The sequence below is a fragment of the Heptranchias perlo genome, chromosome 10, assembly GCF_035084215.1.
Source record: "Heptranchias perlo isolate sHepPer1 chromosome 10, sHepPer1.hap1, whole genome shotgun sequence".
Taxonomy (NCBI): Eukaryota; Metazoa; Chordata; class Chondrichthyes; order Hexanchiformes; family Hexanchidae; genus Heptranchias; species Heptranchias perlo.
In genome coordinates this window covers 34,588,400-34,612,485 of record NC_090334.1, presented here as the reverse complement: position 1 = coordinate 34,612,485, position 24,086 = coordinate 34,588,400, and the positions used below count along the sequence as shown (strand labels likewise).

The 24,086-nt window shown below is 41.0% G+C and overlaps 1 protein-coding gene across 2 annotated transcripts in view; it reads left to right on the top strand.

The window, feature by feature from the left end:
- baz1a (bromodomain adjacent to zinc finger domain, 1A) overlaps nt 1–23,535 on the top strand; it is a 61,678-nt gene extending 38,143 nt beyond the window's left edge. For both annotated transcript variants that reach the window (XM_067991445.1, XM_067991446.1), the window contains exons 22-28: nt 1,590–1,682; nt 4,262–4,509; nt 4,619–4,836; nt 7,303–7,790; nt 16,254–16,408; nt 17,065–17,152; nt 22,476–23,535. In XM_067991445.1, the coding sequence (XP_067847546.1) occupies nt 1,590–1,682; nt 4,262–4,509; nt 4,619–4,836; nt 7,303–7,790; nt 16,254–16,408; nt 17,065–17,152; nt 22,476–22,672 (1,487 nt within the window). In that variant the 3' untranslated portion in view covers nt 22,673–23,535. The remainder of the gene's footprint in view (nt 1–1,589; nt 1,683–4,261; nt 4,510–4,618; nt 4,837–7,302; nt 7,791–16,253; nt 16,409–17,064; nt 17,153–22,475) is intronic.
- Nucleotides 23,536–24,086: the final 551 nt, after the last annotated feature.

Below are 24,086 nucleotides of genomic sequence, written 5' to 3'. Positions count from 1 at the left end.
TTGTCAACATTTGTAGGAGGTCACCAGGGAGGGTGTTGATATTTATACACACACACACGTTTGGAAACTAGTGGCTTAAGTTTATAATGAGAAAATTACTGAATAAAACTCATGTTAATGTTTCAGCTAACCCTCCAAAGGGAACAAAATCAAGTTTGGTATAAAATTATTACTGTGGATAACTAGTCAGGTACTGCACATATATTCAATGCTACTAGTTTAGATAATTACTGGAAAAATAGTGAATTTTTGAATGGACCACTATTACCAGTTAAGACATTTTAATTTTTAAAACCTTGCATTCTTTTTAGCCTTTTGCTTTGTTTGGCAGTATCAGTTGTATCAGATTTTTACCAGTTGGTGGTGATATAAAGCAGTCACTATAAAGCATGCTTAATTCACAATGCCTTAGTGGTACTATGCAGAACTGTAGTTTTATGTTTGTTATCTAGCATGTAGTTGAAATTGTGTGCTGCAACTATAGAAGTAATTTCAGTGCATAAGTTGTCACCAGTGCAAAGTCCAATGAGATTATGGAATCTTCTCTGACTTCTGAAGACCATTTCTCTGTTAATTGTACAGATCAATAGTTTATTGCCATTCTCTCTTCTATCCCATCTCTTCTACCACATCTATCCTCCCGATTTTAGAACTGAAGTCGAGATCCTTATTCCATTTTAAACAGTAAAACTTGAATGTGCTTTCTGCCCCTTCCTTTAGTGTTTAGTTCCATGATGATTTGCAGTCCTGTCAGGAACTTGGCCGAGTAGGCATTCTTAACATGAGTGTTGACCAGCTGCCCTATGTTGGAAGGAAAAGGGGGACATCAGAGCCAAGTCCTGACGTTACCCCTTATACACACAGGATCACTGCATGGTGATTGGGAACAGAAGTCCCAATTTCTTGTTTTTCTTTCTTTCCCCTCCCTAGCTCAGGAGCAATAAGGTCAGTTGTGTCTCCCTTACTGCCATCCCAGTTTTCTGCTGGCTGAGATCAACTAACTCAGCACAGACCAGGATTGAACTTGGAATCTTCTTGCTCTGCATGGTTGATTTCCACACCAGAGTGCATTTATCTATTGAACTGTAATGATGCATGATTTCACCAGATTTTGGGGGCTCAACAGAGCCATGTGGCATCATGCAAGTTTTTTTTAAAAAGAAATCAAATAATTCTGTTGGTTAGAAGAAATGACACTTAATATTTAGGCTTCCTCTGCCTTTTCTTTCTCCTTTCTCCTTCTCTTCTCCCTCCCCAGCCCTGATACACTTCTGCAAAGTTTTGATGTGACCACCAAGATGCAAAACCATTTAATTTAAAGAATTCTTAAGATTACTTAAAACTGACCACCTTCTCCTACCTCTCCCTTGGATATGGAAAATCCAATTTTACAATTATTATTTGCTGACAAATGGTGTGTATCATATCTGGAAAGATCTACAACACTAATTGGTTAAGCTTACCAAAGCAATCAATCACCAGGCTCTCTTGTTGCTGCAGTTCAGCATTAAGGAGTCTTTCTTAATGTATTTAAAACTTTAATACATTTTCAAATGTCATTTAATTAGAAAGCCTTTCGCTTCAAACAGGAGACTCAGATGATGTAAAAAAGGAACAAAAAGACAAGAAGAAGAAAGATGATAAGAAAAAGAAAGATGAAGATCAATCCAGTGAAAAAGATGGTGTGTATTAAGTGTCTTGAGTCACTTGCCAAGAATGCTTAATATGTACAAATATAAATGTTTGGTTTGAGCTTGTTGGAGAGTTAGGACTATATTAAGAACTGTTAGTAAAATACTTCAAAATATGTCTGCTTGCAAATGAAAGTGATAAAGGCTGCTTTATCTTATTAGGCTATTCACTGTTAATTGCACCAAATGATGCATGCTCAGTGAGGCAGGTTATATATATATATAATATATATATATATATATATATATATATTGGGGGGTGTGCAACTGGAGTGGTAATGTAACAGTCCTGGGTTTTCAGATGTACCAATTAATGAAAGTTAACTAACAACATTTTGCAGATTGCCAATAGATGGTAATATACAGTAATTGCCAAATCTTTGGCAATCATGTACTTTGGATGAACTACAGTTTACACTTTCATGTTAAATATAATGCACTGGACCCTGCTTGGAACAATCTCTTTGTGCTTGCTACTATAATACTCTAGTTAATGCATTATAAAAGAGTCTCTTTGTTGCTTGCACTGGCTGACAGCTGTCAACTAACTGGCATTGTCTTGTTGGTACATTATATCAGTTGTCAGTACTTTTCATGAATTAATGCAATGTTGACAAAGATTGCTGGGAAGGGGAAGGAAGCATGCTATAATAAGGATTAGTTGTATTCCACATTACAGCACATTCATAATTGTACTCTTTTTTGGCTAAAAAAAATTTATATCACAAACTGAAATAAACCATGGAATCAGGAAATATCAGTAAATAGTTTTTCTTATTGTGATTCTTAAAATAATTCATTTTAGTTAAGCATCTGAGTGTAAAGATGGGTGAGCATTTTAAAGATTTTTTTTGTGTAAGTCTGGTTTTGTAGAAAATCTGCATTTGGAAGTAGTAATCTTTTAGGTTGTGGGGAAGAAAGCATCTTTCAATTGGAAAAACAACTGTAGTAGTCCTGAAATATTTATTTTATTCCTTCATTGTTAATTTATACCTTTTCAAAGGATTTAGCCCAATAGAGAAATTTTAAACAAGTGCTTTTGTTTAAAAGCCATGGGGATGGTGATTAGTAAAGGATTAACCCAATCACTAAATGACCACTAACAGGTTTTAGGTTTGAGTCGGAATTGTCAAGTCTTTTTTTTAAAAAAAAGTCTTGCATGTAAATTTGAGAGCTGGGTTGTTTTTTTTTAGAGAAAATTACAACTGCGGCCATTGGTAGCTATGGTAAAGCAGCTTTAGGAACATCTTGTATAGAAAGATATTTCAGGGTCAGTGCAATTTCTACAAAATTCATTGAAATCTCCATGCCCAGGATGTCAGAATAAAAACCCACTTCATGGTTAGACATGGTATTTTGAAGTTGCATCCAATTTTACATATTTTCCAATTGCTGCCACAAAAATTAAAAGGTCATCTGATGACTGTTAAGCAATGGAATAGGTGTTACTGATGTGTATGACTACAACATATAGTTAACAGGTTGATTTTTTTTTTTCTGTGCATGAAGAGGTGATAATTTTTTAAACATTAAGAACCTACTAAATTCTGACAAATGAGATGGTTGTCTTAATGTCTTCTGTTTAATTGTGAGTCTGTGCAGTTTGTGTGTGGTTCCATTTTTTCTAGCTGACTATTACTTATCAATGTTCAACAGAAATATAGGCCTTTTGTCACCAAGGGCTGTAGTGTATTAAGATGTGACCTGCCCAGTCTATATAATACTATATGTCTGGATTTGTTAGTTTGGGGTCAAAAGTTAAAGTTCAGTGTAAGGAGCAAATGCCACTCAATTAAAACACCTTTCAGACCTTCACGTTTCAGTTGCAAATTTGTTCAAAGTGATTGCAATTGATGGCTGTAACTCAGCAGTAATCAGTTAATGGGAGTCACTGGGTTGTATACAGGTGATTATCTAGTATATAATAACTACATTTAGTATATTGTAGATTTGATAATTGGTTTTTAAAAATTTGAGGAGTTAACTGAGTTTTCACTAGAGTACTGGTCTTGTCAGAAGTAGATTTAACACGCTGTTAAACCCACTTCTTTCTTATTGTCACGTGGCCTTATTGTAAAAATCTTGACCATTCTTACATTTTCAAAAAAACTGGAGACCATCAAAAAGACTATGCTGATTTAGAGAAGCCTGGCAATGTTAGAAACAAGGTACAGTGCTCTGCCAGGGATCATACACTTGAAAATCTTGAATAAAAGTTTTTAAAACTCTGACTTTTATTTCTTTGAATATATTAATGTGATTCCTGTGTTTTCAGAAAACTTTGTTGCTTAGTTTTTAAAACATTAGGGCTCTGAGTCATTGGTGTCCAGAAATATTGCTTTTTGCCTCATCCTGCAGATACGGTTACTATTGCTGTCTTAAGTATTGAAATGTTAATATAGTGAAGTATTGGTAAATGAAGACTGCCAAGAAATGTAAATGCAGGCTTTCAGAATCTGTCCTCTGTATTAATATGGCTTGCGAACCATGGAAAGCAAAACTTGTGAATGAGACTTGTTTTTAAATTCTGACAAGTGACCTAAATAATAGCCTTTAATTCTTGCATTTAGATGCTAGTGATGGTGGCAAAATACAGAAGACATTATTAGATCGCTGGAGAGAGTCGCTTGTGGCTTCTACTAGCTTAGCTCAGGTTTTCCTTCATCTCTCCACACTGGATCGTAGCATTATATGGGCCAAGTCTTTGCTGAATGCACGCTGTAAGATCTGTCACAAGAAGGGAGATGCAGAAAACATGCTCTTGTGTGATGGCTGTGATCGAGGGCACCACACATACTGTTTGAGACCAAAGGTTAAGGTTTGTACATAGTACTTTTTTAAAAAAAAATGTGTATACAGTCTAAAATTTTATTGTGGCTACTCAACTTGAAAAAAATTCATTTTAATATGGCCAGTTTCTCTTCTAGATCATTCCAGATGATGATTGGTTCTGCCCTGAATGCAGGCCAAAGCAGCGATTTCGCCGTACAATGGCCAGACAGAGGCCATCATTGGACAGTGAGGAGGAGAAGGTGGCTGAAGTGGAGGAACTGGAAGAGGCGCTGATGGAAGCAGAGAGTGAAGAAGAGAAAAAGGAGGCAGTGGAAGAAAATGAAACTGAGGAAGAGAGTGAAATGGAAAAGAGGTATCATTTAAGTGCCACATTTTTTGAAGCATTTTGCTATGGCTTCGGTGGTTTTGTTGGGTTCCAAAAAGCCAGATACGGAAATACAACACAGGGGAACTTCAAGTATCCAACATGACCGTTCACCCCAAATAGCAACTATGGTCCAGCTATAGAGGCGAGTGCTATAGGCAATGTGTGCTCGTTTCCAATGATCTGGTCAGCAGCGCTGCCAACATCAAAATCAAGAGAGCATGTCTGTTGAAATGTGCTTCACGGAAAAAGCTGTGAGCTGACAGCTTAGCTGTTGTAGCAAAATTGAACGCAGATAATAGGGTGGATAACCAAGGTCGCACTGTAGAGCTGCTTGTAACAAACTGATCTAAAGTTGATTGGCATGCATGGGGACCGAATGGAGCAGGGGAGAAGTCTGTTTTTGTCCATTGCATTTCATTAGCCGATTACTTTTTGTTCAGTGACACAGCAGATCATGTTTTGTTGTCTAAGCTTCCTGTATGTTTGTTAGGTCTGCAATGGTTACAGTTGGTGCTCATTATTGCTGCTTATATTTTCTTTAACTGCCTGTAGCTTGGTGAGGACGGGTGTTGGAATTATATCCTGTGACTGGATTACGGTAATTCCTAATCAATTTGACCTGACACCGTATTGGTAAAGAACTGAGGCTTTATTGTTCACAGACAGCAAATGATGCACATATTATTGAGCGATAGCTAACAACCCCAAACAAGAAGTATATTAGCCATCTAGGAATTGGACAGCCGGCGCGCAATGGCACACTACGTCTTCTACTTCGTCTTCTGAGAACTACACAGGAGTAGGCTCCAGCATGGATCCCCTGGACATATCTAGTTCACTCTCCTGCGACTGTGGGGCTTATGGCTGAAAGCCTGTCTTTATATACCCTATTTTTGCCTGAGGAATGTACAGTTTTGCACGTAATGTCTTGCAGGTGGTGACCTAAACAATAGAATAAGTTCCTCCAACTTTGCTCAAATGGTCATAATATTTGTGGACAAGGTACAGAGGTTATCGAGCAGCCGTTAGAATATTTTGCAGAAGTGCTACAACAGTTCTCTAACCAAGCTGGTTGCAGCTTTTCTGTTATCTGACTGAAGGGGCAATAGTTTTCCATGCTGCTACTTCATTATACTTTGCCCACTGCCTGGTCCTAGTACTTAATCTTAGTCTTTAACCGTTTACAGCTGATTTCATATTTAATAGATTCTTACACAGGTTCCAGTGTAACTTTTGCATTGTGGGATTCCATATTCTTTCATACACGTGTTACCACATGGTGGTGTCACATCTGTTGTACAAGAATGATCAAATCACTTTGTTCCTTCCTATATACCCCTCGGTAAACTTCTACTCTAGAAACGTTGCATGTGTTGAGTAGAATGTACAATCTACCAATATACAAGTCAGGTGTTGTAATCAAGCTTTCATCGACTGTTTGCCACATGTGTAAATTAAGTTTGATATCTCCTACCTCAAACCACTTGCTGTATGAAGAAGTACATGTACAGTTGGGGACCAAAAACCTCAAACATGACTACTTTCAAATTCCAAATGGCTTTGGTGAATATTTCCAACAGAACTATTGTTATGGTGGCTAAGTTCCGTTAAAGGAGTCTTGTAGAAAGGGCTAGTCCTATCAGAGATGCAGTAATTTCAAATTTAATATTTCAACAGCTGTCACTAATAATCAGCATTTGAATTTTAGGGGAACACCAACCTGTTTCCTGTTGTATTAGTAAGTGAACCTCTGGCCAGTAATCAGAATCTCTTGCTCCAAAATTGGATCATTTGCACTTCCCCATAGCTCCACAGTGTGTAATTAGAATCCAATTTGCATGTCGAGATCTATTCATTGAGAATTTGATTGTACTAAAGGTAACCCTAATCATTCAACAGCTGGATAGACTGCTCAGTTAATGCCTAACTACATCAAATGCATGTATTGAAATACCTTTTGAAGTCATTTATCAGAGTCAGCTGTCTTAAATGTCTCTTTGGGTTACTGAAAATATTGGGGGGGATTCCTAACTGTTTGAGAGTAGAGGCCCAATCTCAAAGTATTTTGTATGCCAGTAATTGGGCATGTAAAGAGCATCTAGTGTTAGCATACAATTAATGGCTTTACCTGTAAATTTTATACAGTACTGAAGACTCTTCAGTGATAGCATCCGCTTTGATTTTTTTTCATGTTTTTGTCCAGGTTTACAATGGTGAGAAACTTTTTTATTTTAAAAACTAATCTTACGACTGTGTAACTATAATATTCCTGTTAGTTGTGTCACTGAATTTCGTCCCCACCCGAATATAGATATTCTAAACACTTCAATTTGGACTAATAATGTGAAGTCACCTCTCCAAGTTGTTTCAAATGTGCAGTAAATGAATACTTCTCTTGTATAAATGTTTTGAGCTAACAGCAAGATATGTGCATTTTGTTTCCTTAACCAGTCAACCTCGAAGAGGAAGACCTCGGGTAAAGCTGCAAATCAAGGGCAAAAGAGGCAAATCCAGCACTCCAAAAGCAACAGGTACCCAGCACACAGGTAGAAGAAGATACACCCCTCGCAGTCAGTCAAATACCCCCAAACTAACTGCATCTGCTGGTAGAAATAATGGCAGAAGATTGGGGAGGAAGCCAAAATCTGCATCAAACTCTGAAATAAAACCAGTGTCCAGACCATATCGTTCTAGATCCTGCCAATCAGATGAATCCTTCAGTGAACTGGCTAGCCCCCGTCGGCGACGGAAATACCGGAAGATTGCTACCAGCACTCCTGACTGCAGCACTTCAACTTCTCGCAGTGTTAACATTTCTGATTTAGGCCTCTCACAGGATGAACCCGTAAGAAAAAAGAGGAAGTATACACGTCGTGTACAACAGAAACCAACTCAGGTGATTAAAACGGGCAAAAGAGGCAGAAAACGGAAATCTGCAGGTAGGAAAAAGTGTTGTTTGAATGTTCCTGAAAAAGTAATGGCAAGAGATATATAGTGAAATCCATTTCACCAAAGTGAGCAACTGATTAGAACTTTCTGATCTGTGAATCTTTCTGCTTCTATGTTTCCAAACTTAATATCCATTACAACATAGTTAACTTCTGTTAATAGCTTTTAAAAAATGAGTTTGTGTAGGCAGCATATTGGAGTACCAGCATGTAGCACATGAAACATACTTGAGTTAATTTCTACACTCATCAATACTACTGAGTTCCCAATTTTCCTAATAGGCTGGTGGAAAATCAGGAGGATCATAATTGTGTGGTTTTGAACCTCCTAACTTATGGTATTGGTGAAGGCCTGGTAGTGGATTCTTAGTCATATTTGGTGTATGATCTAAGAGGCAAAAATGTTCCTACATTTTGAATAAGTATGTTAAGTTCAGTATTTTTTTAAAGGGGCAGCCTGTTCCCAGTATCCTCTAATTCAACTAAAATTTGCATTTTTTTTTTTAAAAGAGCACTTGCGACAGAGTGTATTGTGTACTGTACTCCCACTATATATGTTCAGCAACAGCGTGTATTTATATAGCACTTAGTGTAGAAAACACCCAAGTCTTAAGAGCAAAAACTGACACCAAGCAGTAGAAGACTTCAAGATGGCCAAAAGCATAATTGGAAAGAAAAGTTTTGAGGCGGCTTTTTAAAGGTGGGGAGAGAAGTAGTAAGGACAGGGGAATAGAATTGGAGGGAGTTCCAAAGAGTAGGATCAAGTCACCAAAGTCCTGCTTGGTTAGTGGGCATACACTGTTGACCAGAATCAACAAACCAACAAGCAGCTACAGAGCCATGGGGCTAAAGGAAATAATGGACAGATTTGTGAATGAGGATGAGAGTTTTGAATTTGATGCACTGGAGGACAGGAAGCCAATGGAGATCTGTGGGTTGATGGGCTAAGAGACTTAGTACAGGACAAGATGCAAGGAATGGAGCTGCAGAGGAGGATATTGAAGTAATATTGAGATGACAAAAATGTAGAGAGGCTTCAATAGCAGAAGTGAGGGAAGAACAGAGGCAGACTATATTGCAAAAGTGGAACTAAACAATCTAAGTGATGGATAGGCAATGGGGTTTGAGGATCGAATGGGACGCCAAGATTTTGCATGGTCTGCTTCTGGCTGAGCGATTAGCGTGGGAAGGGTGTGGAATTGGGTCAAGTGCAGATTTTTTGTCAGGAACCAAATAATGTCTTCAGTATGTGATATGTCTTTCGTAGTCCCAGTGTTTAATTGGAGAAGTTCCTGACTCAAACAAAAAGGGAAAGAAAAATCCAGACGGTGGTGGAACCTTGCATACTCTGCCCAGCCCCAAGCAGTGCTTTCTTCTGCAATAAGCAAAATAAGCCTTCAGTAGGGAGAATCTTGCAGCCAGTTCAGAAAAACTCTGGGGTACCCTGAAACAGTAGAGCATGCTCCAGGAAACTCAAGTTACCCATGACTTGCCAGAGTCTCGACCAACCTAGCAGATTACCCCTATTCCTTTCTACTCAGCAAGTTCCCTTTTACAATAGAAACCCCATATTCACCATGCCTGAACAGTTTATTTTGTGGGTTGTCCTCCTCTGCATCCTCTCCAGAGCCCCTATATCTTTTACCAATGGTACAGAGTACACAAAGTGTGAACATGCCAAAGGTTTACATAGTGATCTTTGTTCTGTACTCTGGTCATAGCAGTGCACCTTGCATCTTATTTGCATCCCTATAGCAACCTCGCCGTTGCTTAGGCATCTTGAATCAGCAAGCGACCACTATCCCTGGGTCTCTTTTTCCTAATCCATTTCCTTTACACCATGCAGGGATACCCATTAAACATGCCAGGTGTTTTCTAACCAAGTGCATCACGCTGCACTTGTCCACATCAAATGGCATCTGTCACATACTAGGCCTATTCAATCAACTTGTATAAATCAGTTGTAGCCTATCGATTTGTTTGGTTACCCTATGGACATTTTTGTATCATCCATGAATTTGGAGACTGACTGCTTGTGTGTGGACCATGATGCCAAGAGGCAATTTTATAAATTAGGAGATGGTCAAGAATGGAATCTTGAAGATAGAGGGGCTGGAGCAGTTGACCCTGTGGAATGTTGCATAGGGAATTTCTGAGGGACAGCGCACCACTGTTGCTATTGCAAAGGATGAGCTATTGGTAACTTTGGTCAGGGTAGTCTTGGTGCTGTAGGCAAGAAGAAAACCAGACTGAAAGGAATCAAAACAATTGAAAACACAGAACGGAGGCAAGAAGTGTTCAAGCATCTTAAGGTGAGGCAGTAGTTGGAGAGGGTTCAGGAGTTCACGGTGACATTTTGAGATGTGATGCTAATTTTGAAGGAAAGGGGATTGGTGCTTGTAGAAAGGAAACAGTTAATGTCAAAATATTGGGGTAAGGATTTGCGTGGAGAGGGGATTGAAGGAGAAAGAGGTGGATCGATAGATTTTTGGACTGTAAGGGAATTGAGGGATATGGAGATCTGGTGGGAAAGTTGAGTTGAGGTCGAAGATCACCATGATCTTATTGAATGGCGGAGCAGGCTCAAGGGGCCGTATGGCCTACTCCTGCTGTTATTTCTTATGTCCTTATCTCCAAAGATGAGCTTGGCTAGGGCTAGAGAGAAACCACGTAACGGGGGGTGGGGTGGTTGGCTGGCACTATTATTCGATTTGGTCCAGCCAAATTTGGCAGTGGATGACTATGCAGTTGTGTGCCTGGTGTGTTGGAGTCAGCAGTCCTTATTCGTGAGGGACCAGCACTGGGAGCATAGTGAAGTGGGAGACTGTGAGCAACTTGATGGAATGAGGGCATCAAAGGCGTAATTAAGAGAACTATTAAATAGATCAACAAGAGCAGCAGTATTGTGGAGGGCCGGTTTGTGTGTTGAAGAAGCTGAGTGGAGTGGAAAGAGGAGTGTTTTTTTCCAGAATTGGGCAGATAGGAAAATTTGAATGGTGAAGGAGATGGAGAGCTGATCAAAACTTTGGAAGTGGCCAGACCTTATCAAATGACAAGGTCAATGAGTCTGTTGTGAGTAGGACATTTAGCCTAGCATGAGAACCGATAAACAGAGAAATAGTAGGAAAGGAGGATGGGGAATTTAGCTAAAGTTAAAATCTGAGGATCAAGAGTTGCTTGGTGCAAAGGCTAGAGCAAATATTTGTGAGGGGGAATTCATTGTGGGACTTAGGGAGAGGATGGACAACCGGACTTGAGGTGCCAGAGTAAGGAGAAGCCAAGATGGGCCCTGATGATAAGCCATGGTGTTTAGATAGAGGGCATGGCATCATGGACCGTGTAGCCGGGAAGGGTGGCTTCTGTGAGTGTGAAAGATTCCTTGCTAGTTAAACAGTTTTCATTTAGATTCAGAATTCAGGATTCATCCAAGATATGGTCATGGATATAATGTTCATAAGGAACTGAACATTCTGGAGGAAGATATGGAACAGGTCAGTGGTTTAACACTCACCGGAGAGGGGCGAGAGAGAAAACTGTGAAATAGGACCAGAGAAGAGGTTAGCAAGATTATATCTAGGGAAATGAACTAGGTGAGGCATTCAACAAGGAAGGAGAATGAGGTAGGGGTGTTTTGGCAGATTGAGCAATTGGGCTCATCCAGAAGCAGCACGAGCCTGTATTGTGGCAGATGAGATGAGATGGCGGGGAGGTTACGGTTGATATTTTACTGAAAAGCTGGAGGAGGAATATGTGAGGTGGAGGCAGGAGAAAATGGGAGATTAAGAGGGAGCAAAGTGTGGCTGGAAGATGCCAGATTGAGAAATTAGATGCTTGAATACAGAGCGCAAATAATATGCACGAGTGACATGGAGGAGAAATGTCCCTAACATGAATCAGTTGAAGGAGAAAGTTCAACATGAGCCAGCCCTTTTGAGTAGGGGTATGAGAGGCGGAGGAAGGAGTTTGACGTAAATTTGGTGATCGAGAATTCAGGCCGTTAAATGAGCAGAAGATTTCGCTGCCGGAAAATAGATAAATCTACAGCTTCCCAGCTTGGACATGGGGAAACGCTTCATTGGCTTCTGAAGTCTTTTGATTCTTCTGTGTGGGAGAGGGAGCAGGTCATCCTCTCCTTTCCAGTTAAAATCTTCACTTTTCCCTACTGCAAACATTATCAGTACATTAAGAACAAGAGAATAGCTAAGGAAAAGGTGGGACCTATCAGGGATGATAAGGGTAACTTGTGTGTAGAAGCAGAGGATGGGAGTAAGGTTTAAAATAAATATTTTGTCTCATTCACAAAAGAAAGGGATGATCCTGACGTAGTTAGAGAGAAGAGGTGTGAAATATTGGATAAGGTAAACATAACGAGAGAGGAAGTACTAGAGGGACTAGAATTCTTGAAAGTTGATAAGTCACCAAGGCTGGATGGATTGTTTCCTAGGTTATTGAAGGAAGCCAGGGAGGAAATAGTGGATGCTCTGAGGATCATTTTCCAATCCTCACTAGATACAGGGGAGGTACTGGAAGACTGCAAACGTAGTACCATTGTTTAAAAAGGGTATGAGGGAAAGGCTGAACAATTATAGGCTGGTCAGTCTTACCTCAGTGGTGGGCAAACTATTAGAATCCATACTAAGAGATAGGATAAATTTGTCACTTGGAAAGGCATGGTTTAATCAGGGATAGTCAGCATGGATTTGTTCAGGGAAGGTCATGCCTTACAAATCTGATTGAATTCTTTTGAGGAAATGACAAGGAGGATTGATGAGGGTATTGCAGTGGATGTTGTCTACATGGATTTTAGTAAGGCATTTGACAAGGTCCCACATGGCAGACTGGTCAGAAAGGTAAAAGCCCATGGGATACAGGGAAATGTGGTGAATTGAATCCAAAATTGGCTCAGTAACAGGAAACAAAGGGTAAAAGTCGATGGATGTCTTTGCGAATGGAAATCCATTTGCAGTGGTGTGCCACAGAGCTCAGTGTAGGGTCCCTTGCTGTTTGTGGTATATATTAATGATTTGGACTTGAATGTAGGGGGCATGATTGGCAAATTTGCAGACAACACAAAAATTGGCCGTGTAGTTGATAGTGAAGAGGATAGCTGTAGACTCCAGGAAGATATCAATGGGTTGGTGGAGTGGGCGGAAAAGTGGCAAATGGAGTTCAACCCGGAGAAGTGTGAGGTAATGCACTTAGGGAGAGCAAACAGTAAAAGGGAATACGTAGCAAACGGGAATATATTGAGGAGTAGAGGAAGTGAGAGACCTTGGAGTGCATGTGCACAGCTCCCTGAAGGTAGATAAGGTTGTGACGAAGGCATACGGAATGCTGTTCTATACCTCAGCTAAAAAGGTGTAGAATACAAAAGCAAGGATGTAATGATGGAACTGTATAAAACACTGGTAAGGCCACAGCTGGAGTATTGTGCGCAGTTCTGGTCACCACATTACAGGAAGGACGTAATTGCTCTGGAGAGAGTGCAGACAAGATTTACAAGAATGTTGCCACGGCTTGAAAATTGCAGCTATGAGGAGACTGGATAGGCTGGGGTGGTTTTCCTTGGAGCAGAGGAGGCTGAGGGGAGACTTGATTGAGGTGTACAAAATTATGAGGGGCCTAGATAGAGTAGTCAGGAAGAACTAGAGGACAGATTTAAGCTGATTGGCGGAAGGATTAGAGGGGACATGAGGAAAAACTTTTTTACCAGAGGGTGGTGGGTGTATGGAATTCGCTGCCCGAATTGGTGGTAGTGGCAAGGACCCTCAACTCTTTTTTTTAAAAAGTGCTGTAAGCTGCAGGGCTACGGACCAGGTGCTGGAAGGTGGGATTAGAATGGGCACCTGGTTGTTCTTTGAGCCGGCGCGGACACGATGGGCCGAATGGCCCCCTTCTGTGCTGTATCTTTTCTATGGTTCTATTAGCTGTATCTCCATTAAAAGAATCTTTGCAAACTACTGCCCCATCTCCAACCTTCTTTTCCTCTCAAGTCCTTGAACTTGTACATAGAAGTTACAACACAGAGGCCATTTGGCCCAGTCTGTTGCTGTTTATCCTTCATGTGAACAAATTGTTCCATCACATTTACCCATCCTGTTCCCATATCCCTTCATCCATCTATCCAATCTAATCTTGAATTTTGACATGGTTTGTCTCAACCACTAACCCTAGAAATTAATTCCATAGCCTCAACTCTATGTAAAGAAGTTTCTCCTGCCCTCAGTTCTAAATCTCTTGTACGTAATCTTGTGTCTATGACCCCTCAAATACTGAAATCAGTCTGCTTCTATCTATCTTGTCCCATCCTTTCATAATTTTAAACACATCTATTATATTGCCCATAATCTGCGTTATACAAACAAAAAACGACCCAACGTTTCAAGTCTTTCTTGGTATTTCTATTTCCTCATTCCAGGCACCATCCTAGTGAATGTGTGGTGTAACCCCTCTAAAGCCTCTATATCCTTCCTGTAGTGTGAAGGGCAATACTGCACACAGTACTTTAACTGAGGTCTTATTAAGGTTAAACATAGGCTCATCATTACTTTTTGGCTTTTATACTCTATATCTGAGAGAAAACCTAGAATTGTATTAGCTTTTTTCACAATTGTATTAACTTGAAGTGCTGCCTTTAATGTTCTGTGAATCTATATCCCCTGCTCTTCCACAGAACTGAGCCTACTTCCACTTGCACTTACTGACTTTGAATTCCAACTGTCTTGGCCCATTCCCCCATCTTATCAATATTCCTGTGCAATTTCCTTTGGTCTTCAAAACAATTAACTTGGCTCCTATTTTAATATCATCTGCAAGTTTCAACACTTCTCCCTCTAGTCCTATATCAAAATCATTTGATATACACAGTGAACAGAAGGAGCCCCAGAATTGAATTCTAAGGGACGCCCCTACACACTGCCAACCACTTTTTTAAAAAAAACTGCCCTTAACTTCTACCTTTTTGATTTTGTTTTTCTTGTTTCTGTCCAGTTTACTATCCTCCCTGCTAATTCCACACCCCTTAATCTCCTCTAGTAATCTCCCATGTGGTACAATGTCAAAGGCTTTCCTAAAGTCCATGTACATTACATCCACTGCATTTCCCCCATCTGCCATGTTTGTTGCCCCCTCAAAGAATTCTGAGGTTTGTCAAGCATGATCATCAATTTTGAAATTTTTCGATATGTGGTAATTTCATCCTTAATTCAAAAACTCTCATTTTTCCTACCATGGGTATTTAACTAACTGGCCTGTAATTATTCAGATTAGCTCTGTCTTCCTTTTATAAAAATGGATACTACATTGGTGCCTCCAGTCCTCCGGCACACATCCATGCGCTCTCTCCCAGCGTGCTCGCTGTCTTTCGCAGGCGGGCGCATGCTCGCGGGCGCATATCCTCTCCATGACACAGACTGCCTACTTCCACCTCCATAGCACAGGTTGCTTCCACCCTTACCTCAGCCCATCTGCTGAAACCCTCATCATGCCCTTGTCATCTCCAGCTGCAACTATACCAATACTCTTTGGCCTCCCATCCTCCTCCTTCTGTAAGCTCATCCAAAATACTGCTGCACGTATCCTATCCTGCACCAAGTGCTGCTCACCTGTCACCCCTTTCTGTGCTGGCTCGTGGCTCCCCAGCACCTCAAATTTAAAGTTCTTATTTTTGTGTTTTAAAACTCCATGACTTCACCCCTCCTTATCTCTCGCCCCGCTACCTCCTCCCCCTCCAGTGCTCTTCTGACTCTGGCCTCTTGTGCATCCCCCTTCTTTCACCTCACCATTAGCAGCTGTGCCTTTAGTGGCATTTCCCTACCTACATCTCTCCACCTCACTCTACTTTTAAGAGCATTCTTAAAACCCATCTCTTAGATCAAGCTTTTTATCACCCCCTCCTTCTTTGGCTCGGCACTCATTTTTTTTTCATCATTGTCTCCGAAGCGCTTTGGAACTTTTTTCTATGTTAATGACATGCTTTACATGCAAGTTGCTTCCCCTAGTCCTATCTGTGCACATTTGGCAGTGGAGAAAGATCTTGTGGGTTTACCTGAAGTCTCTTGAAGGGACTTGCAAAATGCCTTGCCTGTTGTATGTGGCATGTTCCCTTTTTATTCTAAGAGTGTCAACTCAAAGATGAACAATCTATTTTTCTCTTCATGCAATACTTCTGTACAATGCAATGTGATGAAGTACTCTTGGTCTGGCGAAGTGCAGCAAGGATTAACTGGCTAGTATCCAGAATCAAAATATTTGGGAATTAAGTTAATTTGATAAAGCTGTTTACTTTTTTGTGACTACTCAGAATAACTAATGCTTTAATATATTAATTTTTGACTGTCTTAAATGCAGTTCAATGACCTTTGTTGACCAATGTTTACTGAGCTGGGGCAAAAAATGAATAGCTGTCTGTGGTCATGTAATTTATTTTAGTCACCATTTTAATTTTTTTTTAAGATACGGTTGTGCAAGTATCAAAAGTAACGGGGAATCGGAGAAGTTCAAGTCGACACTCTGGCATACATGAGCTTTCTGTTTGTGAACAACTGATAGTTGACTTGGTACGGCATGAAGACAGTTGGCCATTCCTGAAACTGGTAAACAAAGCCCAGGTATATTCAACTGCCGTATAACTATCTATAGTAGCATTAAAAACTGTTTATAGCACATTAAAATCATGTATTAATACAGGTGATTGGTTGATTATTACTATTTTAAGCCAATGACTGTGACCCTTTTTGTCTTGATCATAAAATCCTACTTCATGTATACAAGTATTACAAATTGAATACGCTTGTATTTTGGTTATTAGCTTTATGCAGCAAAAGTTGGATATTGGGTAATACATCAAGTCTTTTAGCCTAACACATGTAGTTCTGTATAAATATTGTTGATGGGTTTGGTTAAATAAGTGCATTATCTGGTTATGTAGCAAAACAGTAGTCTTATGCATGCCACAGGCAAAGCGCCGTTGTTTCTTCAAGGTTACTTATTCCCAAATAGGAGAGCAGCCCTTTCAAAGATGTCTATTCCTGCGTCCTTGTTTTCTCAAAGTAATGTATTTACTTGGAAATATGGGTATTGAGCTAATATTTCTAATTAGCATTGGGTCAGTTGCCCAAAGTTTTTTTTAGTCTGATTTTTCAACCCATATAGAATGAGTACGTTTATTGCAGTGTAATTGAATGTCTTAATCAGGATGCATTATATTATACAGATGAGGAATAAAATTCCATTAACACCTTTTTTTTTTCTATTTTCTTCACAGGTTACTGATTACTACGATATTATTAAAAAGCCAGTTGCCTTAAATATTATAAGAGAAAAACTAAACCGATGTGAATATAACTTTGCATGTAAGTTTAAAAAGGTTTAAATATCTTTGGTTTTATCTGTCTTGCGTCATCCTTTAGAATCATTAGAAAGGTTACAGCACGGAAGGAGGCCATTCGGCCCATCGAGTCCGTGCTAGCTCTATGTAAGAGCAATCCAGCTAGTCCCACCCCACACCCCTAGCCCTGAAAATCTTTTCCTTTCAAGTACTTACCCAGTTCCCTTTTGAAGGCCGTGATTGAATCTGCCTCCACCACCCCCTTGGGCAGTGCATTCCAGATCCTAACCACGTGCTGTGTAAAAAAAAAAAAAATGTTTGTCCTCATGTCACCTTAAATCTATGTCCTCTGGTTCTTGACCCTTCCGCCAATGGGAACAGTTTCTCTCCATCTACTCTGTCTAGACCCTTCATGATTTTGAATACCTCTATCAAATCTCCTCGCAACCTTCTCTGTTCCAAGGAGAACAACCCCAACTTCTCCAGTCTATCCATGTAACTGAAGTCCCTCATCCCTGGAACCATTCCAGTAAATCTCTTCTGCACCCTCTCTTAGGCCTTCACATCTTTCCTAAAGAGGGGTGCCCAGAACAGGATACAATACTCCAGTTGTGGCCAAACCAGTGTTTTATAAAGGTTCAACATAACTTCCTTTAGAAACATAGAAAATAGGAGCAAGAGTAGGCCATTAGGCCCTTTGGGCCTGCTCTGCCATTCAAAATGATCATGGCTGATCCTCTAACTCAGTACCCTGTTCCTGCTTTTTCCCCATATCCCTTGATCCCTTTTGTACTCTATGCCTCTATTTATAAAGCTCAGGATCCTGCATGCTTTTTTAACTGCTTTCTCAACCTGCCCTGCCACCTTCAATGATTTGTGCACATATACCCCTAGATCTCCCTGTTCCTGTACCCCTTTTAGAATTGTGCCCTCTAGTTTATGTTGCCTCTCCTCGTTCTTCCTACCGAAATGTATCACTTTGCATTTTTCTGCGTTAAATTTCATCTGCCACGTGTCCGTCCATGCCACCAGCCTGTCTATGTCCTCTTAAAGTCTATCACTATCCCCCTTTGTTCACGACCCTTCCAACTTTTGTGTCATCTGCATATTTTGAAATTGTTCCCTGTTCATCCAAGTCATTAATATATATCAAGAAAAGCATTGGTCCCAGCACTGACCCCTGGGGAACACCACTGTACACCTCCCTCCAGTCCGAAAAACAACCGTTCACCACTAGTCTGTCATCACTTTCCTGTCACTCAGCCAATTCTGTATTCATGTTGCTACTGCCCCCTTTATTCCATGGGCCGCAATCCTGATGACAAGCCTACCATGCGACACTTTATCAAACGCCTTTTGAAAGTCCATATACACCACATCAACTGCATTGCTCTCATCTACCCTCTCTGTTCCCTCATCAAAAATATAAGGTTAGTTAAACCCGATTTGCCTTTAACAAATCTGTGCTGGCTTTCCCTAATCAATCCACACTCGTCCAAGTGACTGTTAATTCTGTCCCGGATTATCATTTCTAAAAGTTTCCCTACCACTGAGGTTAAGCTGACTGGCCTATAGTTGCTGGGTTTATCCTTACACCATTTTTTGAACAAGGGTGTAACATCTGCAATTCTCCAGTCCTCTGGCACCACCCCTGTATCCACGGATGTTTGGAAGATTATGGCCAGTACCTCCGCAATTTCCACCCTTACTTCCCTCAGCAACCTAGGATGCAACCCTTCCGGGCTGGGTGACTTATCTACTTTAAGTACAGCTAGCCTTTCTAGTACCTCTTTTTCATCAATTTTTAGCCCATTCACTGTCTCAACTATGTCATCCTTTACTGAGACTGTGGCAGCATCTTCCTTGGTGGACAGATGCAAAGTCCTCATTTAGTACCTCGGCCATGCCCTCTGCCTCCATGAGTAGATCGCCTTTATGGCCCCTAATCGGCCCCACCCCAACCCGCTCTCTATCTCTTTTGTCAGCCAGGCAGCTCTGGCTTTAGTTGCCCTACCTTTCTCCCTCATGGGAATGTACCTAGACTGTACCTGAACCATCTCCTCCTTAAAGGCCGCCCACTATTCATTTACAGTTTTGTCTGCCAATCTTTGATTCCAATTTACCCGGGCCAGATCTGTTCTCATCCTACTGAAATTGGCCCTACTCCAATTCTAAACCTTATGATACTATGATCGCTACTCCCTAAATGCCCCCCCACTGACACTTGCTCCACTTGGCCCACCTCATTCCCTAGAACCAAGTCCAGCAATGCCTCCTTCCTTGTTGGACCGGAAACGTACTGGTCAAGAAAGTTATCCTGAATACATTTCAAAAATTCCTCCCCCTCTTCGCCCCTTATTATCGCAGTCTATATTAGGATAGTTGAAGTCCCCTGTTATCATTACTCTATAGTCTTTGCACCTCTCTGTAATTTCCCTGCAAATTTGCTCCTCTATCCTTCCCACTAGTTGATGGCCTATAGAATACACCCAGTAGTGTAATGGCACCTCTATTGTTTCTTAACTCTCACCAAATAGATTCTGTCCTTGACCCCTCCAGGACATCCTCTCCAGTACTGCAATATTCTCCTTAATCAATACTGCCACCCCCTCCTTTCCTTCTCTATCTTTCCTGAACACCTTGTATCCAGGAATATTTAGTATCCAGTCCTGCCCTTTATTGAGCCAGGTCTCTGTTATCGCCACAACGTCATATTCCCATGTGGCTATTTGCACCTGCAGCTCACCAACCTTGTTTACCACAATTCGTGCATTTACACACACACTGCAAACCAGTCTTAGACTTTCTTGTACTCTCTCTTAGTACGGTATAAGGTGAGAGCAGACTATTTCTTGCTCTAGTGCTATCTTTTTGTGCCCATCCCCCTGCCAAATTAGTTTTTAAACCCCCCCCCCCCTCCTCCCAACAGCACTAGCGTACCTCCCCGCGAGGACGTTGGTCTCAGCTCCGTTGAGATGCAACCCGTCCGGCCTGTACAGATCCCACCTCCCCCAGAACTGGCCCCAATGCACCGGGAATCTAAAGCCCTCCCTCCTGCACCATCCCTCCAGCCACGCATTCATCTGCTCTGTCCTCCTATTTCTAAATTCACTAGTGGTGGCACTGGGAGTAATCCGGTTTTCTACCTTTTTAAGGTCCTGCTTGTTAATCTCTTTCCTAACTCCTTAAAATCTGCCTGCAGGACCTCATCCATCTTTCTACCTATGTCGTTGGTACCGATATGGGTCATGACCTCTGGCTGTTTACCCTCCCCCTCCAGAATGCTCTGCAGCCACTCGGTGACATCCTTGACCCCAGCACCAGGGAGGCAACATACCATCCTGGAATCATATCTGTGGCCGCAGAAACGCCTGTCTGCTCCCCTAACTATAGAATCCCCTATCACTATTGCTCTCCTGGCCTTTCTCCTTTCCCCCCTACCCCCCTCCCGGGTTCAGCTGAGCCACTGATGGTGCTAAGGTCGTGGCTCTGGCTGCACTCCGCAGAGGAACCCTCTCTCTAATCCGTATTCAGAAATGAATACTGGTTAGAGAGCGAGATGCCCCCAGGGGACTCCTGTACTACCTGCTTGGTCCTCCTTGTATGTCTGGCGGTCACCCAGTCCCTCTTTGCCTGCACTCTCTTAAGCTGTGGGGTGACCACATCCTGAAACGTGGTATCCATGTAGCTCTCAGCCTCGCGGATGCACAGCAGTGATGCCAGCTGCTGCTCAAGCTCCGAAACCCGGAGCTTGAGCTCCTCGAGCTGACTACACTTCCTGCACCTGTGGTTGTCCAGGACACTGGAAGCTTCCTGGAGTTCCCATAGATGTGCATTCCATGGGACTGAGGTGCCCTGCCATGCCTCTATTTATTAGATTACTAACGCACTTAACAGAAATAAACTAAAGACTTAAAATACTCATTATTAATTCACTTACTGTTTACTTACCCCGATGAACCTCCCTCTTGGTTTCCCAGCTCTTAATTTAAACCAATGCTCTAGAGCGGGGAAAAAAAGGTAATGCTCACCAACCAATCACCCGCCTGTTGTCCTGTGAACATCACTCCTTGGATTTCTGTTGTTTTTGATCTACTCAGGTCCGCTCCACTCTGGCCTCAGGCCTCGGGTTGCCATCCTTACAACCCCGCTCTCTGGTCCTGCTCGGGTCCGCCCTGGCCTCGGGTCGCCGTCCTTGTATCCCCGCTCTCAGCTCTCGCCCCTGGTCCCGCTCAGATCTGCTCTGCGGGTGGTGATTTGTTTGCATATAGGCAATTAGATATTCTGGGCAATTAAAAATCAGTTCCATTCCCTAGACTGACTGGGAAAGCTACCGATCAGATGCAGCCCAACTCTGTTTTTAAATCTCTGCTGCTGAAAGAAATACTTGGGCTGCCCAAACTTCTGACTTTTTTTTCTTCATCACTTCCCCTCACTTCAGCACATTAAAGTAGAACGGGTGAAACACGGATCCCAGCCCTCCCTGCCCACAGCCCCCTCCTCCTTCAGTTGTGGCAAGCCTCAGAGTATCCATTCTACTCCTTAAACCCTGGCCTGCCTCAGTACTCAAGTTTGTTTCTTGCCTGTGTGTTGTACCAGCTCCTGCACACCTATCCCACCAGCAACTCGTTACATGTTGACTGCCGTTTTGCTGTGTACTCTTGGCTATAACAAAGATTAGACCTAGGAATGGTGTGCATCATGGCTGATCATTCATCTTGCTTTTATTGTGGAATATTGCTGATGCAAATTAGCTACTATGTTTGTTGATATAATAGGTGGTGAACTTCAAAAGTACTTAATTGTGCAAGAAGCACTTGATGTATTTGTTTAGAACTTTGTGTTGAAATTCATTAAAGTGCTTCACACACAAGTTACTTTAAGTTCATTACCTATTATGTAGCCACATGGTAGTCATTTTGCATCCTGCAAACAGCAGAGATGAATTACCAGTTACTTTTTCTGATGGTACTGGTTGTAGGAGGCATATTGGTCAGGTTACTGGTGGAATTCACTGTTACCCTTTGAGAAGTGCCATGGGATCTTTAACCTGAATCACTTGAGTAGCATATGGGAGTGCAATTTAATGTCTCCTCTGAAGGGTAGCATCTCACCCAATGCAGCACTTCTTCAGTAATGCACAGAAGTGTTGGCCTAGATTATGTATTCAAGGAAGTGATGCATGATTTGTTTTGTATTTGAGCAGTTATACTGTATTGTGTGTTAAATGGTATAAAGCTTCTGTTACAAGACTGTATCCTCCCACTCAGAGTAACACCATAGAAATTTGCTTGTATTTCTAAAAATGGTTTAAAATTCCAGCTTATAAATTGTTTTTCCTTTTGCAGCGGATTTTATTGATGATGTAGAATTGATGTTTACAAACTGTTTTGAATACAATCCTCGAAACACAAGTGAAGCAAAAGCTGGGATAAAACTCCAAGCCTTCTTTCACAATCAAGTAGAAAAGCTGGGATTGCCAATGAAACCTGCCAATGTGGACCATCCACCACAACCTCCAGCTACCAAAAGGTCAAGAATTTAAGGTTGTTCAGTGGTGTTGCTTTAAGTAGGAACATTTAAAATGTATGGTGTTCCATTTTTGAAATGAAAACTAGAATCATGCCACAGACTGCCTTGCCCTTCGATGAACTGCAATAACTTTTATTTTACAACCTTGAAATGCGACCTGCACTGGACTAAAATTCTTTCTATTGTTAAGCACTCAGGAAAATGTAGTGTGAAGCTGCGTTTTGCTACAATAAATTTGTAGAGATTTCATAATTTGTGTATATTGGATACAGTACTGTTTTACTGAATGATTTTTGTACTTTTTCAAAGTAACATTCATGCATAGTAGTGTCTTCCACCAAACACAGGGTAAATGCTATACTTTTACAAATATAATTGTGACGCTCTCCTTGTGTTATTTTGTGAAGAAATAAGTTGTTAATTTGTTTAAAGAAAAATCAGTCACCAAGTCTCGAGTTACACCTTTTTTTTAATTGAGTTTTTTTTTAAACCAACAGAATGCTACACTACACATGAGTGAGAATTGTATATCATTTCAGTACTGTATATGTTTCATGCTGGTGAGAATGATTGGTCTGCCATGAAATAGAGTAGATATTTATTCAGTGTTGAAAACAATTTGTGGGATGTTGAATTTCTCTTGTATTTATGAAATTTGTAATTGAAACTTGGGAGGAGGATTGAGGTTTTTTTCACGCTGCAACATTTTCTGTTTTTTTTAAAAAATACATCCTTTCAAATGCCCAATAAAATGTGGAATCCAGGAACTAGATTGTTATGTAATGTTTCTGGCATCAGTAGTTTTGAAGTTGATAATGTGGTTTGCTTTGTAAAAATAATTTTTGTTTCTTTGTACAAATAAAAGTTTTAAGTTGACCCAGTTGATGCTTGAATGTGTGACACTAGAAACAATTTATGGAGGACTTAAATGGAGATGCTTATTAATATAATTCAAATAATTTCACCAACTTTTTTTGAATACCTTCACTGAGCTGCCTTTGAGACAACTGCAGTATTGATGCATAGCTGTGTGTGGGCATTGTGGCACTGTCCTTGCTGCATAATGAGCAGCAACTTAAGAAGATTAACTTCATGTGGTAGCTATTGCGGCTTATATATGCTTGTTACAAATTTCGGGTCTGTCCTAGATACTACAGGCTCAGTGTCAACTGTTATTCCCATAAACAAACTCCGCCCTTACAATCAAGAATTTGCCTGCACTGCCTAATATCTAGTTATGCAATATGACCCATTGTGTAATGATGAAACCCGCTTGTTACATGAACAGGAAGCCCAAACTGCATGTGCCTTGATTTTTTTTTTCCAATCTTCTTAAAGGTGACTGATTAACACAATAGTAAGAAGAGACCAGAAGAAAATAGTTACGTTGCTTTATTTTACAGTCCCCTAGTGAATGTGCGGAATAA